Source organism: Rosa chinensis, chromosome 1 (genome assembly GCF_002994745.2).
Source record: "Rosa chinensis cultivar Old Blush chromosome 1, RchiOBHm-V2, whole genome shotgun sequence".
In the NCBI taxonomy this organism is placed as follows: Eukaryota; Viridiplantae; Streptophyta; class Magnoliopsida; order Rosales; family Rosaceae; genus Rosa; species Rosa chinensis.
In genome coordinates, this window is record NC_037088.1 from 56,551,362 (window position 1) to 56,566,906 (window position 15,545).

The 15,545-nt window shown below is 39.2% G+C and overlaps 3 protein-coding genes across 6 annotated transcripts; all 3 read left to right on the forward strand.

The window, feature by feature from the left end:
- The first annotated feature begins 3,067 nt into the window (after positions 1-3,067).
- Positions 3,068-4,962, forward strand: LOC112173342. 2 transcript variants are annotated; one of them, XM_040512277.1, is made up of 3 exons: positions 3,068-3,178; positions 3,535-4,218; positions 4,635-4,962. In XM_040512277.1, exons 2-3 carry the CDS (start codon positions 3,592-3,594, stop codon positions 4,710-4,712), a joined length of 705 nt encoding a protein of 234 aa, XP_040368211.1. In that variant the 5' UTR covers positions 3,068-3,178; positions 3,535-3,591; the 3' UTR covers positions 4,713-4,962. The 2 variants fall into 2 exon arrangements, with proteins under 2 accessions (XP_040368211.1, XP_024166724.1); XM_024310956.2 differs by lacking the exon at positions 3,068-3,178 and having other exon boundaries at positions 3,205-4,218.
- A 2,283-nt stretch (positions 4,963-7,245) lies between these two features.
- On the forward strand, positions 7,246-11,824 carry LOC112170340. 2 transcript variants are annotated; one of them, XM_040506500.1, is made up of 2 exons: positions 7,246-7,937; positions 11,588-11,824. In XM_040506500.1, the coding sequence occupies exons 1-2, from the start codon at positions 7,323-7,325 to the stop codon at positions 11,630-11,632; spliced, it is 660 nt and encodes a 219-aa protein (XP_040362434.1). In that variant the 5' UTR covers positions 7,246-7,322; the 3' UTR covers positions 11,633-11,824. The 2 variants fall into 2 exon arrangements, with proteins under 2 accessions (XP_040362434.1, XP_024163371.1); XM_024307603.2 differs by lacking the exon at positions 11,588-11,824 and adding an exon at positions 10,033-10,157.
- Positions 11,825-12,424: 600 nt separating this feature from the next.
- LOC112182845 lies at positions 12,425-14,134 on the forward strand. Of its 2 annotated transcripts, XM_024321398.2 has the most exons (3): positions 12,425-12,534; positions 12,757-13,437; positions 13,845-13,981. In XM_024321398.2, exons 2-3 carry the CDS (start codon positions 12,931-12,933, stop codon positions 13,950-13,952), a joined length of 615 nt encoding a protein of 204 aa, XP_024177166.1. In that variant the 5' UTR covers positions 12,425-12,534; positions 12,757-12,930; the 3' UTR covers positions 13,953-13,981. The 2 variants fall into 2 exon arrangements, with proteins under 2 accessions (XP_024177166.1, XP_024177167.1); XM_024321399.2 differs by lacking the exon at positions 12,425-12,534 and having other exon boundaries at positions 12,541-13,437; positions 13,845-14,134.
- The last annotated feature ends 1,411 nt before the right edge of the window (positions 14,135-15,545 follow it).

Consider the following 15,545-nt stretch of genomic DNA (forward strand, 5'->3'; position numbering starts at 1 on the left):
TTTTAATTTTAATTGTTTAATTGTTTAACAATGACAGGTGTACCCTCAATCCCCGGAATAGAACGATCCCTATTTGCTTATACTACTAACGATATTTCAGGGTTAAATTATGCGCTTGCTTTGAGCGACATCACTTGTCGACGGCTTCCATGATCTATGGGGTGGGCATCTTCGGCAGGGAACCTCTTGGACCTGTGACGGCGTGGCCATGGATGTTTTCTGGCAGATTGGTGGGGCGGCCGGGCTTTGGTGGTCTGGGATGATCGCTAGGGCAACGTGGCTATGGGGAATCTGCTCGGAATGTGGTGGCAGCGTTTAGGCGGTGTTTCTGCGCGGTTCAGTGGGGGAGGTCGCTGCCGTCGTGGGTCGGGCAGCGTAGTCGATGGCTGGAGGTGGGAGGTAGTGGCAGGCTCGGGTCATCCTTTGGCTGCTGGGCCTTGTGCTGGGCCTATTCTCTTGGGACTGCTCTCTATGGGCTGGGGTGTTTTGCCCTCCGCCCATCCTATGTTTTTTAGTTTATCTAATTACAATAAGGTTCCATTTTCAGGGACAATCTACCCACCTTTGTGCATCTAGTTTTAGTATTTGGTCTTGGTCTTGTCAACTTAATTCTCAGTGTCTCTAGTTGTACATCAATTGAGGTCTCTAGGCGACTAGCTTTACTGGTTATGAGTTAGATTGGGCAGGCCGGATCTTTCTAGCACCTCCAGCGTAGTACCAAAGGGGGATCCTGCCATGTCTAGGTATATTTGATTGTACAATGAGTAAGTTTATTTCTGTGTACCACTGTGGATACTACCACTATCTTCTTGCCTGTCTAGATGTCAACGGAAGGGTATGTAACGGCCTATTCTGGCTTTTGATGAATATATATTCGCCCACCGGCTCTTTTTATAAAAAAAAAAAAAACAAGCCCAAACAGCTTGAGAAACAGAGCAACCGCGTCCAACGTCAGGTAACTTTTGATTATCTTCATGGCCTAATTGACAAGATGTTAAGAAACGGATGATTAGCCACGTCCATGTATATAAGTGAATATGAACACTGTAGCATGTTTCTCGGTTTCCAGATTTCTACAAATTAACAACAACATTATAAATCTAACATCCAGAAGTAAACCCCCAAATGTTTTGGAAACTAAAAAGAGTTTTCTACATCATGGTAATTCTTTGCATCTAAAATTAAAAGTTAAGGAAAATTTTAATTTAAGTTTGTTCATACATATAGTGATATAGCTAGCTGGCTAATTAGAAAGAAGCTAATTAACAGACATATATATTGCTGCGGTATCTAGGAACACGTTGATGCAGCTAAGTTAAACTACAATAACTTATCACCTGTAGTTCTTAATCATGCAGATTCATCCTTCATCAGCTCTTCCAGAAATAACTCGGTCAGGACGGTCTTTTTCTCCACACAAGATTTGAGCAGCGAACGAGTCTACATTTAAACAAAACAGAAAATCAGCATCGATCATAATTAGTTCCAGACTTCCAGCACCAAAATAATAGTATAATACCTGCTAAAAGAAACGGAAAACAAGCCTGCCAATTGTTAAAGTAAAATTGAGATGGAATTGGTCTACTCATTTAATTTCATAATCCCTTTATATAGGGATAGAATTACAACAGAAATATATATTACATTAATGATACTAAATGCTGATTGATCCGTAATTGCGCTGATTGATGGTAATCACTGATTCCTTGATTCCCTCTCCGTCAGTTGCTTTGACGAAGGCACACAATATGTTTTTCCTTTAACACTCCCCCTTGTGCCAAGTCAAAGACGAAATGGTGCATGAGTTATTACCTCACTAAAAACCTTGCCAAGTAACAATAAAAACCCTGTGGGACAAAAAATATACCTTGGTTGAAAAAAAAAGAGCACAACGCACCTTTTACATTTGAGGATGACATGTGTGTGTTAGACTCCCCCTAACGTCTACACCTCTCCCTGATCCTTACATTAATCAAGGGAGCTTGGAAAGTCTTCACAATCCTATCATTTTCACATGTTTCTCAAATATGGCCTTACGCAATGATTTGGTGAACAAATCTGCCACATTCTCTTCAGACCTTACTTGATTCACTTGAATTTTGAGGAGGGTATGTTGTTGCTGATTATAGAAAAACTTTGGCGATATGTGTTTTGTATTATCACCCTTGATATATCCTAGCTTCATCTGTTCGATGCAAGCTGCATTATCTTCATAAATGCAAGTAGGCTCTTCAGTGGTAAAACTCAAAGATTATCTGATAAGAGTGAGCCACTCAAAGATCCAGGGCAATATAGGCGGTTAGTTGGAAGGTTGATATACCTCACAATTTCAAGGCAGGATATTACGTACTCTGTTTATATATTGAGCAGGTTTATGCACCAACCTCGAAAGGCTCATTGGGAGGCAGCTTTACGGGTTGTGCGTTATTTGAAATTTGCTCCTGGGCAAGGCTTATTCTTCTCCTCAACAAGTGATCTGCGGCTGCGAGCATTCTGTGACTCAGATTGGGCAGGATGCCCACTTACGAGAAGGTCTACTACAGGGTACTGTGTGTTCTTAGGCCCTTCTTTGATTTCATGGCGGTCGAAGCGCCAGAAAACAGTCTCTCCGAAGCAGAGTATCGTGCAATGACAGAAGCTTGTTGTGAATTGACATGGCTTCGCTATTTACTCAAAGACTTGGGGGTTTTGCATCAAGAAACTGCATTGCTATATTGTGACAATAAGGCTGCATTACACATCGCATCAAATCCAGTGTTTCATGAACGTACAAGGCATATAGAAATGGATTGTCATTATATCAGGGATAAGATTCAAGATGGTTCGGTGGAGACAAGGTTTGTGAGTTCTGCAAATCAACTAGCTGACATTTTGACCAAAGCTCTTAGCAAGGAGATCTTCATGCCTATGATTCACAAGTTGGGAGTGCAAGACATCCACTCTCCAACTTGAGGGGGAGTGTTAGAAAGTATAGCAGAATATGTTAGAATAGCTGTCATATATCATTATGCATCCTTTTGTATCATTACACTTCCTTTATCTAGGACAGCTCTCCTTACTTTCCTCCTTGTTTTATGGAGACCTTTTCACTGTAATTGCTGTACATATTGCACACGGCTGAATAGAAGAAATCATTCCAGCAAATTCTCTTTTCCACTTATTCTCTTTCACATGTGAGGTACCTCTTCGAAACTCTCTCTCTTTCTCGCTCTGAGGTTTTAGTATAATTCTCTAAGCAATAATTATACGAATTTCTGGAACTGAATTTGGACTCTAAATTGAGCTCTTTCCTGTTTTCTTCATCCTTGTTGTCAAATGTTCATGAATTCTTTTTCTTTCTTCATTGGTCAAATGAAATGTTCATGTATTCCATTCGTGAAAATGTCCTTAATTAATTTGATTCGTCTATTTTTTGGTAATACATGTGTGTGTATCTTCAGCTAATTTTGTCCAATTTTTATATCATCACTAGAAAAAAAATTGTGATGATGTTCATATGCTCTTCTGATTCATTCTCTGCATAATGCTTGTCAGGTCAAGTTTTTGGAGTTTTTTTTTTTTTTTTGAAGTGTTTGTAAGGTTTATTGGTCAATGGCAACCACCAGCACCCCCACCACCAATGTTACTTTGAAGCTCTTGATTGATACAAAGGGCCACAAAGTTCTGTATGCTGAATCAGGCAAGGAATTTGTGGACTTTCTTTTCACCATTATGTCTTTACCCGTCGGCACTGTCATTAGGCTCCTCAGCAAGGATAGCATGGTTGGTAGCTTAGGCAAGCTTTACGATAGTATCGAAAACATTGGTGACATTTACATGCTACCAGATTGTAACAAAGATACTTTGCTCAAACCAAAAGCGGTTATAGGCAGTGGGGATGCCTCTCTTTTGTTAACCAATGATGAGTCAGTGGAGGAAAAAAAGCTTTTCATGTGTGTGAACTACCACCGGTATGTGGCTGATGACCCTAGAGCCATATGTCCACAGTGTAGAAACCATCTCTCCACCAAAGTGCCTTATGTTGCTCCACAGGCTACTACTGCTGGATCTTCTGGGGGTGGTCATGGATATGTGAAAGATGTTGTGACATACATGATTATGGATAATTTGGAGGTGAAGCCTATGTCTACCATATCTTGTATAACTATGCTCAACAAGTTCAATGTTAAGGAGGTTGGTTCCCTTGAAGAGAAGGTGGTTCATCTAGGCATGGATGAGGTATGAATCCCAATATTTCCCTCATACTGTCTGTCTTTCAAAATTAACTGTGTAACATGTTCTTCATAATTCAAATAGCTTGTGCCTGCTAAGTTCTTTTCCAACTGTTTTGAGAGGTCAACAACTTCTGATACAATTGTGATTCTGATTACTGAACGTTGAATCTCCGTGTATTTAAATATTGCTTTCGAGTTTCGATTTTGTGTTCTTGAAATAGATTCACAGTGTGGAAGAGGTGATAAGTTAACGTTTAATGTTATTTTTACATTTGTGATCCCTCAAGTAACGTTATCTTCAATTATATAACTTCATCAATCAACTATAAACAGGTGTTCTCTCACTGGTATCAATTCAATTTGGCACAACTATACAACTGTTATAAACGTGCAATGATCACTTTTTCTTTCCATCCTTAGGGTTTGAAACTGTTGAAGGCATCATTGGAGTCAAATTCTGTTCTCACCAATGTTTTCCTTGGGACGAAAGAAGCATAAACATCTCAATGCCCTGCAAGCGAAAATGACATTCTGGAGCTTCTATGAGATCCTGGCCTGGTTGCTAAGTTGTAAGAAGGCGTTCAGGAGGCTAAACTTTTGTGAACAACTAGTCATTGTAAAAGTTCGTTGTCACTTTGATGTCTTTGTCTTGTTGAATCAGTAGTTTTAACAGTAGTTAAGCAGGAATCATGAACATTTTGTTGCATGAGTATCTCAACTTAATTTGCACCGTAATTGTTGGAATTGACTTGCTGAAGTGTTTACATATGTTTGTTCTTAGTTGGGATTCTTTTGCTTCTCATACATGTTTGAGACCTCCATAACTCTTTCTTGGAAGAAATGAAAACTAGCTTAACCTCTCCATAACTCCATAACTCTTGTTCTTAATTAGTTGGGATTCTTTTGTTTCTCATACTGTCATTAGGCTTCTCCCCAACGGTGGGATGGTTGGTAGCTTTGGTAAACTGTATGAGAATTAAAAGTCTTGATTATACATATATCCAACCCACACTAAACAAGGATATCCTGGTCAAACCGAAGGCACCAGTTGCTGGACCTAATATCCTCAAGTTGGCCGACAACGTTGAATCAAGACATCAAGTGCTCGAAAGGAGCTCTACTTGTGCTGTTATTCAAATAATTACACTAAATCCCACCCATACGTGACTGAAAACCCCAATGAAAAATGTCCATCGTGTTCAGACCCCATGAACCTACGAACTACTTATGTCGGTCAGCCCACTACCACGGAAGCAACTTCTGGTGCCGGCGCTGCTGGATATGTGAAAGGCGTTGTACCATACATGATAATGGATGATCTGGAGGTGAAGCCCATGACCACCATTTGAAGGATCACTATGCTTGGCAGGCTCAATGTCAAGGACGTTGGGGCCCTTGAAGAGAAGGTTGTTGAACTTGGCATGGATAAGGTAAAAATTTCCATGTGAAGACATGGTTGTGGTATATCCGTTTGTTTGTGTCTATGATAATACGTATATGTGTGTGTGTGTCTCTCTCTCTCCGCCCCCCCCCCCACACACACACACATAGTGATTGATCAGTAATTTTTCCTGCCGTATGAAAATCTCTTCATCCCCTTAGCTAGCTAGTACCTCATCAATTCATCAAGAACTGGAATTGAAATTTTGAAGCTTCTAAATATGAGGTTCATTAAATTAGTTTTTTCACGAATTCTCAGGATTCATTGTTAATTATATCTGATGAGCTTCTGTCGGATTGAAAGGGTAATTTGCCAATTGAGATTTGATGTAGCTGCCGTCTCAGATTCCGACTTTTTTGAGTGGTAATGGTGGTAGCCTGGTGGGATGGTATTATATATATATATATATATATATATATATATAGGCCCGATCAAGAGCGGATGTCCACACTTTCGCTAAAGTGCGGACGTCGATGCAACAAGCGGCTTCCAGGATACGGCGGCGGCGTGGGGCAGGCCATAGGGAGGCCGGAGGCATTCCAGACCTCTTCTTAGCGACGTTCGAGGTCGGAGGAGGTCAGGCTTGCCGGTTTCTGGGCAGCCAACTCACCTGCAGTTGCAGGTTCTGTGCAGCACCGCAGAACCGTCGCTGGTGACTCCACCGGACCGCAGACCCCTCTGCACGACCCCCAGCGTCCCTCCGGCAAGCAACGCCACGCCGTCGCACCTCGATCGAGGCCGGAGGAGGGACATCCGCACTTTTTCTGGGTTGCGGACGTCCGCTCTAGAACGGTTCCGATTCGACAGATTCGGTTCGTTCGTATAAATTGCAGTTTTGGACGCCTTAACGATCACCAAATTGGCTGAAATTTTGCAGAGGTGATCCATACATTCGGACCTAAAAACTAAACGGTTAAGATGTGAAAATGTGATCGGAAAGTGGGTGAAAACAGTAAATCCGTTCCATAAGAAAAACTAAGGACATCCTTACCTGAGAAAAATCATATATATATATATATATATATATAGAGCAGGGCGTTCTGAAGAGGACGTCCGCACTTTCGCTAAAGTGCGGATGGCGCTGCTGCAGCAACTTTCAGGCGGCGGGGCTTATTGGACTAAGGTCAGGGGTCGGACGGACTGGTCTGCAGTCTGGTGGAGTCACCGGCGACCAGGTTGCAGTGCTGCCCAGAACGTTGCAGTTGCAGGTGAGGTCGCTGTCCAAAACCTGCAACATTGATCGCTGCCCAGAAGCGGTCTGGGATACCTCTGCCTCCGTCCGGCAAGCCCCGCCACCTGAAAACTGCTGCAGCAGCTCCGTTCGTACTTTTGTGAAAGTGCGGACGTACTCCCTAGAACCCGCCTGTATATATATATATATATATATATATATATATATATATATATATATATATTATCTTGGTGGTTTGCTTTGTTTCTTAATATTTTACTGAGGATGAAAAGTGAAATTTTGAGTTAAATTTTTTGTGGGTGTCCTAAGCATTTGGTAGGGTGATGATAGCCCAACCCAAACTGTGCCTAGACTGCTTTAAGTAGACCACTTTCTAATACACACTAGAATGACCGATCATTTCTCATAAGTCAAATTGATTTGTGGGAAATAGTGCTCTAGTTACAATTGGGAGATTAGGGTTTGCGCCTCGTCAATGGAAACCCCCAACTCTAAAACCCTCACCGTGAAGCTCCTCGTCGACAAAAGAAGCCAGAAGGTTTTGTTCGCCGAAGCCGGCAAGGACTTCGTGGACTTTCTCTTCGCTCTTTTATCTTTCCCCGTCGGCACTCTGGTCCGGCTTCTCTCCAAAAACGGCATGGTCGGAAGCCTAGGCAAACTCTACGAGAGCTTCGAAAATCTCAACGACATGTATATGCAACCCAATCTCAACAGAGAAATCCTCCTCAAACCCAAAGAACCAGCCGGTGTTCCTAATAACCTAGGCTTGTTGACCAACGTGGAATCTCCAACCATCTATCACTGTTCAAGAAGAGGCTATTCTGATAATCACCAATATGTTTCCGACGACCCTAAAGCTACATGCCCGTCGTGCCCGTGCAAAATGAGTGCCAAGGCGAGTTATGTGTCTCCAGCCGGTGTTACAAAGACAGAAGAAGGGTTTGTGAAAGGGGTTGTTACATATATTGTAACCGATGATTTAGAGGTGAAACCTAATGTTACCATTGCCAGTATCCTTCAGCTGGAAAGGTTCAATGTCAAGTGTATTTGTGACCTTGAAGAGAAGGTCGTCAATGTAGGCATGGATGAGGTACGTATTTCTTCTCATATTGGATATTTTTCTTTTTCAACTTCTCTTCGGCCATACTTAGTATTTTCAATCATCAAATAGTTTTTATCTCAATGGATTAGTGGTTAATCATGTGATGATTATATATGGTTTAGGGTGTGGTATATATATTTGTAATGATTGAATAAGTATTTGGATGAACCCCCTCCTTGATATTGCCCAAAAAAAAAAAGAGTACCTGGTACTTTAACCATATCAAAATTTTACCGTAGGGAGTAACCGTTATATATACAGTTATACACCCAATGCATAATACACATTGAGAATACTATACGTAAATGTGATTGTACATTTCTTAGGATCACTCGAGCTCTTAGATAGTTAGGTAGACCCGCCTGGTTGTTCACTTCAATTTGATCCTAAGATCAATCATTCATTTATTTTTTTTAAGCAATCTTATAGATTATCACATGCAAACTAAATCAATTTGAATACCATCATATACTGATCTACTCATTTCACTACATCAAACAAATACACAATCTTGATAAAAATCAAGACTGTAACGTGACTACAAAAATCTCTTGTTTGATTGACCTTTAGTAAATATGATATTTAAATTATGAATTTCTAGTCATCATCATCCCTACTTAACTTAACTGTAATAGTTAAATAAATTATATATTTATATACAGCAATGGCATATGTAGTATAGGACTGACGTACAGCGAATTAGCTTGATCGCTATATCTTAAGTTCAGCCCCCCCACCACACACCCCCCCCCCAATGTGGGTTTGATATACAATATTAGCGTCAATACAACAGCTAACCTCACGTACTTAGCTTTATATTTCACAATCTAAAATTATCTTACGAGAATTTGTGAGAATTTTAGTATTAAACTAGTTTTGATATTTTATTCTTAATAATTGGAAATCAGCACCTCTACTCATTCTCCATCAATCTATTCTCCATAATTCATCTTCCTCTATACTCCATTCCAAGTCAGCTAGGATTCATACCCTGAATTCTCGGACAAGTTAGTTTTGTTATCTTCATTTGTGATTGTATTGTACTTTTCTCATATAATGTTCTCCTTGATTAGGGATTTTTTTGTTTACAAAGTACACTAATTACCGATGTCATCCGCGGCTTTCCATTTGCTTGAAGAAATCTAATACAGATGTTCTTTTTTTGAATAGGAATTGATTACATTAGTAATCAAGCCATGAAAACAAGCCAGAGTCTAACATAACTTACATAAGAAATCCCGAGACAAACCGGGTAACCTATCTAAGCCACAACTAAACTCATTAAAGTCTAAAGGGACGCTCGCTGAACAGCAAGCCTAATCTATGCAAGAATAATCTCGCTCTCCGAGGAAAAAATATTCATCTAGTCTAATCTACCAAGCACGCAACTGTGGTACAAATAACAACTAAAAACATCTTAGAAAAGCTTATAGAAATTACCCCTACTTCAAAAGGCTTGAGTCCAGAATGTCTAAAAGCTTTGAGGACTTACAACAGCGCGAGTCCCTTCCCCGTAGGGTTGGAACCAGCACCATATGCAGTCTCCTCTGTAGCCGACAACCTTAGCATCAGGTTGCTCCTCGGGCTCTTCTTGAGAGTTTGCAGCATATAGCCCCCATTTTCATATTTGGACCAAATAGGCCCAGTCCCTGCCTTCAGCCCAATCCTTGCGAACCAGAAATGTTCTATCTGTATGAGAAAACAAAAACAAAAAATAAATAAATGAAATATGACAATGCTAGATATTGTACTGCGAACCAGATGCTATGATTTTCACATTAGACATTGGCAGGAGACCATATGATCTTAGCAAATGTTTTTGTTTTTCCTCTTCTCTTTCTAATCCCCTTTCGACACTGTATTTAATACCACATCATGGTGTATAGATGTGATGTGGATCATGAAAATGTGAGAAATTTTCAAATATTGTCAGTCTTATGCGCTATGCGTTTAATTACCAAGCAAGATACAAGGTGTATATATGCTCTAGTTTTCGTAGTGAAGCTATTTTGATGCAAGGGCCTTGCCATTTTTTTTTCAGATGAATGATATTCTTTTCCCTCTCTTTTCATTCAAATTTCAGGGTGTGAAGTTGCTTAAGGAATCCTTGCAGTCAAAGTCAGTTCTAACCAATGTGTTTCTGAGAGGAATGACTATATCAGATCTAAAACCAGTACTTTAACTACAGAATTGACAGGCTTTAGTTTATGGGGGAAATGTTTCTGTTTTTTTTTTTAACTGGATTTATAATTTGCTTTGCTTAAAAGAACTGCAATGACTTTCAATTTCAGATTCCATGTTCTTAATTATTTCAACTTCTAATATTTAGTGCGTGTCTTTAAAAAGTAAAGATTATTGTTTCGCTGGTCGATCATATAGTCTGGTGAAAAAAAAACATGCATATACTAATCTCAAGTTCTCAACAAATATATCTTACGCTGACCTTCATGAATCAAATGACAATGATCGATCAGTTTTACATATATACGTGCGTTCTGTTAGAGTTACGCCAAAAAGATCTCCTACAACTAACATTACACCTATGTGGTTGTTGGCCCCAGAGCCATTGTCCAAGACTCCAAGGTGCACTGCAACTGTATCTATGCACCCATCTGACTTATGCAGCTCCACCTGATGCTAAAGAAAAGAATCTTCCAAATGTCCCAAAAAAAGATGTTGCTTACATAATATAAATGATTCGGAAGTGAACCCTATATATATCACCTACGTCATCCATATCAAGTAGAGGTGCTTAACAAATTGAAGGTTAATATTAGGGATGTTGGTTATACTACGTACTGATCTCGCACAGGATTATTGGGAGATCTTATCCGCGTTACATCTCCAAGTTTGTTGTATTAACCGCTTACTCATTTATCATATATTCTCCCAGGGTTGGAAATTAAGAACATAGAAAAGGTTCCAAATCCAAAAGCAAGTCAATACGATTCTTTAAAAAAAAAAAAAACATCTCTAAGAGAACCTTAACAATATAATGTCAGATCTAGTATGAAAGCTAATTTGTAGAGCTGTGATCTTCATGCGTCACTCCTTCAAGAAACACATTAGTAAGAACTGACTTTGATTGCAGTGATTCCTTGAGCAATTTCACACCCTAAAATAGAAACAGAAGATCAAAACTTACTATTCATCTGAAAAAAATGGCATTAGCATCATTTTGAAACCATCTTGACACAAATGCATAGCACACATGTACTGCATTTCTCACGTTTCTGTAAGCAAACTCAGAGAAAAGATATGACTAAGTGTTTCCTTATTTGCCTTTCTCATCAGAAACGTCAATAAACTAGAGAAAAACGAAGATAAATGAAAATTTATAACATTAATCAACACCGTCTGAAGTATTGAATCCAGTTATGCTATTTAGATTATCAATTGAAGCAACAAATAATGGACTACGGAAAGCTAAAAGGTCCTTGAAGAGAAGGCTGTTGAACTTGGCATGGATAAGGTAAAAATTTCTATTTGAAGACATGGTTGTGGTATATCCGTGTGTTTGTGTCTATAATATACATACATATATATATATATATATATCTGTGTGTGTGTGTGTCTCTCTCTCTCTCCCCACACACACACACATAGTGATTGATCAGTAATTTGTTTTGCTTTGGTAGGGTGTGAAGCTGTTGAAGGAGTCTCTGCTGTCCATTCTGTTCTAACAGATGCCTTCCTTGGGAAGAAAGCTGCTGAAGGACTGCTGTCCTAACAAATGCCTTCCTTGGGAAGAAAGCTGCTGTATGAACATCTCTTCATCATCCACTTAACTTGCACATCATAAAGGACTGGCATTGACATCTTAAAGCTTTGCTGAGCTGTTTGTTTCTAAAATGGGTTTGTTTTGCTTTTTACCAACCCATTGTTTTGGAGCACAACTATGTGATGATGTGATTTCATGCTTTTGGATTTCATAACTTCTCTATTGGAGTCCAATGTATGAATGAAAATTTTCTTATGTAATATGCTTTTTAAGCAGTGTGCTAGTTGAATGTTCTAATAAAACTATGTGGCTATCTTCAATCAGTGTTTTCATAAAATTTGTGGATTCATTTTCAATTGGTTTATTGGTATCGGACCAACATCATATGCTCTTAAGGTGCACTGAGATGTTTATGTATTTAATTAGCTAAGAATCCCCAAACGTTTTTTTACCCCTGCATGTGATACTGAAATGCCATTGAATCTTAGTTCTTAGTAAGCATCACTTATATTGTACCATTGATCTGTCTTTTAACATTTGATCAGTCCAAAGAATCCCACTACATTACTTTATGATCAAACTTTTAAGGTTTGAGATCTGAGTGCAAGCCGGGAGCTTTAATTTGAGTGAGGATTTTATCAAAGACCTAGTAAGACCAAGACTTGAAAAGGTGGAAAAGAGTATAGTGTAAAGAACAGATAAAATCCTTTTGGCAAAATAAAAGATACACATACCTAGTCATCTCTTGAAGAAAAAGAAAAGAACCACAAGGGCTGGTCCAAATCTTTGAAGATCAAAGTCAGGTCTATAAATAGGTCTTTTACTTCAATTATAAATAAGCGATTTGCTGAAGATCAAGTCCAGGTCTGTAAATAAGTCTTTCAACTCTTTTAGGAATTTAAGTTCTCATAATTTTTCAGTACATCTTCTTTAAACTTTCCAACTTAATATAATGGCACATAGTGATGGTGTTCAATCTTCTTCAAAGCTAATTTTGTCCAACTTTTAAAATAGCAGCAAAAAATAAATTGTACGTGATCATGTTCATATGCTTTTCTGATTCATTCTTTACATAATGCTTGTCAGGTCAAGTGTTTTGGAATATTATTTTTTTTGGAGTATTTGTAAGGTTTAGTGTCAATGGAAACCACCAGCACCCCCACCACGGATGTTACTTTGAAGCTCTTGATTGATACCAAGGGCCACAAAGTTCTGTATGCTTAATCAGGCAAGGAATTTGTGGACTTTCTTTTCACCATTATGTCTTTACCCGTCGGCACTGTCATTAGGCTCCTCAGCAAGGATAGCATGGTTGGTAGCTTAGGCAAGCTTTACGATAGTATCGAAAACATTGGTGACATTTACATGCTACCAGATTGTAACAAAGATACTTTGCTCAAACCAAAAGCGGTTATAGGCAGTGGGGATGCCTCTCTTTTGTTAACCAATGATGAGTCAGTGGAGGAAAAAAAGCTTTTCATGTGTGTGAACTACCACCGGTATGTGGCTGATGACCCTAGAGCCATATGTCCACAGTGTAGAAACCATCTCTCCACCAAAGTGCCTTATGTTGCTCCACAGGCTACTACTGCTGGATCTTCTGGGGGTGGTCATGGATATGTGAAAGATGTTGTGACATACATGATTATGGATAATTTGGAGGTGAAGCCTATGTCTACCATATCTTGTATAACTATGCTCAACAAGTTCAATGTTAAGGAGGTTGGTTCCCTTGAAGAGAAGGTGGTTCATCTAGGCATGGATGAGGTATGAATCCCAATATTTCCCTCATACTGTCTGTCTTTCAAAATTAACTGTGTAACATGTTCTTCATAATTCAAATAGCTTGTGCCTGCTAAGTTCTTTTCCAACCCCATTTTGAGAGGTCGACAACTTTTGATACAATTGTGATTCTGATTACTGTACATTAATCTCCGTGTATTTAGACATTGCTTTCGAGTTTGTGTTCTTGAAATAGATTCACGGTGTGGAAGAGGTGATAAGTTAATGTTTATTGTTATTTTTACATTTTTGATCCTCACGTAATGTTATCTTCTATTATTTATATACTTGATCAATGAACTAAAAACTAGTGTTCTCCAAGTGGCATCGATCCAATTTGGCACAATTATGTTGTACATCTGCAATGATCACTTTTTTCTTCTCATCTTTAGGGTTTGAAACTGTTGAAGGCATCATTGGAGTCAAATTCTGTTCTCACCAATGTTTTCCTTGGGAAGAAAGAAGCATCTAACATTTCAATGCCCTGCAAGCGATACTGACACTCTGGAGCTTCTATGAGATCCTGCAGGTTGCTAAGTTGTGAGTAGGCGTTCAGGAGGCTAAACTTTTTTGAACAATTATTGATTGTAAAAGTGTGTCGTCACTCTCATATCTTTGTCTTGTTGAATCAGTAGTTTTAACAATAGTTAAGAAGGAATCATGAACATTTTTTGCATGAGCATCTCAACTTAATTAGCCCCATAATTGTTGGAATTGACTTGCTGAAGTGTTTACAGATGTTTGTTCTTAGTTGGGATTCTTTTGCTTCTCATACATGTTTGAGACCTCCATAACTCGCTTGGATGCAATGAAGACTAGCTTAGCCCCTCCTTGACTAGTTGATTTCCATTTACCAATCTCAACCATCCACCAAGAATCCAAATCTTAATAAACAACCCACAGAGGAGCAATTACTTACTAACTACTAATAAAGAAAGGGTCAAACCCAAAACTACTAACGCCCACAAAGAAAGGGCCTGCGGTTAGTACTTACGAGAAGAACAGTTGTGATAGCTCAGATTCATTTCTTCACTCAAATCCTTCTCACTGTGTCAATGGCAGCTACCAATCTCAAATTGAATCTCACAATCGACACTGAAAACAACAATGACCGGACAAGGATTTCTTGGATTTCCTTTTCAGCCTTCTGTCTTTGCCTCTTTCAACTGTCACTAGGCTGCTCTCCAGGGACCATAGCGTGCTTGGTAGCTTAGGCAGGCTGCATGAGAGTATCGAAAAGCTTGATCACATGTTCTTCCTGCCTAATCTTAACACTAGGGACACCCTGTTGAAACCCCAAATCACCGATCCATCATTTGTTGATGACCAAAGATGACAATGAATCAGCGGCCACAGATGATGGAGGGTATGTTCGGAAACATGCTACATACTTTCTGATGGATATATAACTTGCAAGTGAAGGCTCCTCTTTCTACATCTTATATGCTTCCTTTGATTCTGGTTAAGAAATTTGATCCTGAGGATGGTACCGTTAAGCAGAGGTTGCTTAAAATTGAAGAGAGGTGTGTTGATGTGGGCAGGGATGTCTGGGATGAGGTATGAACTGTCAATTTTGCTACGAAATGATCTAGATCACCCATTTGATATCATTTGGTTGGTACTAGTACCATAGCATTAGTTTTCCTCTGAACGACGAGCGGATTATTTCATTTGAGAATACCTCTCCAATCTCCATGGACCTAATCCACTATTCAAATGACGTAATCCGCCAAAACAAGAGATTCGATTTTTGAATTACAGTAACATGTGCACCGATACCCTAGCCGGATTCCAACAATGTTGATAGAAGTGTCTTTCCAATTACTAAAAGTTGAATTTCAATCTACTTATTGTCTGATGCCTCCCATAGTTTTTTACTTAACATGTTTAAATGGAAAACATGAATGTTTTGATGAAAAGATGACCATGTTCTATAGGCTTCTTGTTTTATCAAGATGATAATTACCTCTTTTTTCTACTGATTTTTAGGCTCTGAAATTGCTGAAGGCATCATTGGAATCAAAGACAGTTCTCACTGATTTGTTTCTTGGAAAGAAAGAGTCAAAAGCAGAGGTGGAGGCAGAGGCGGCATT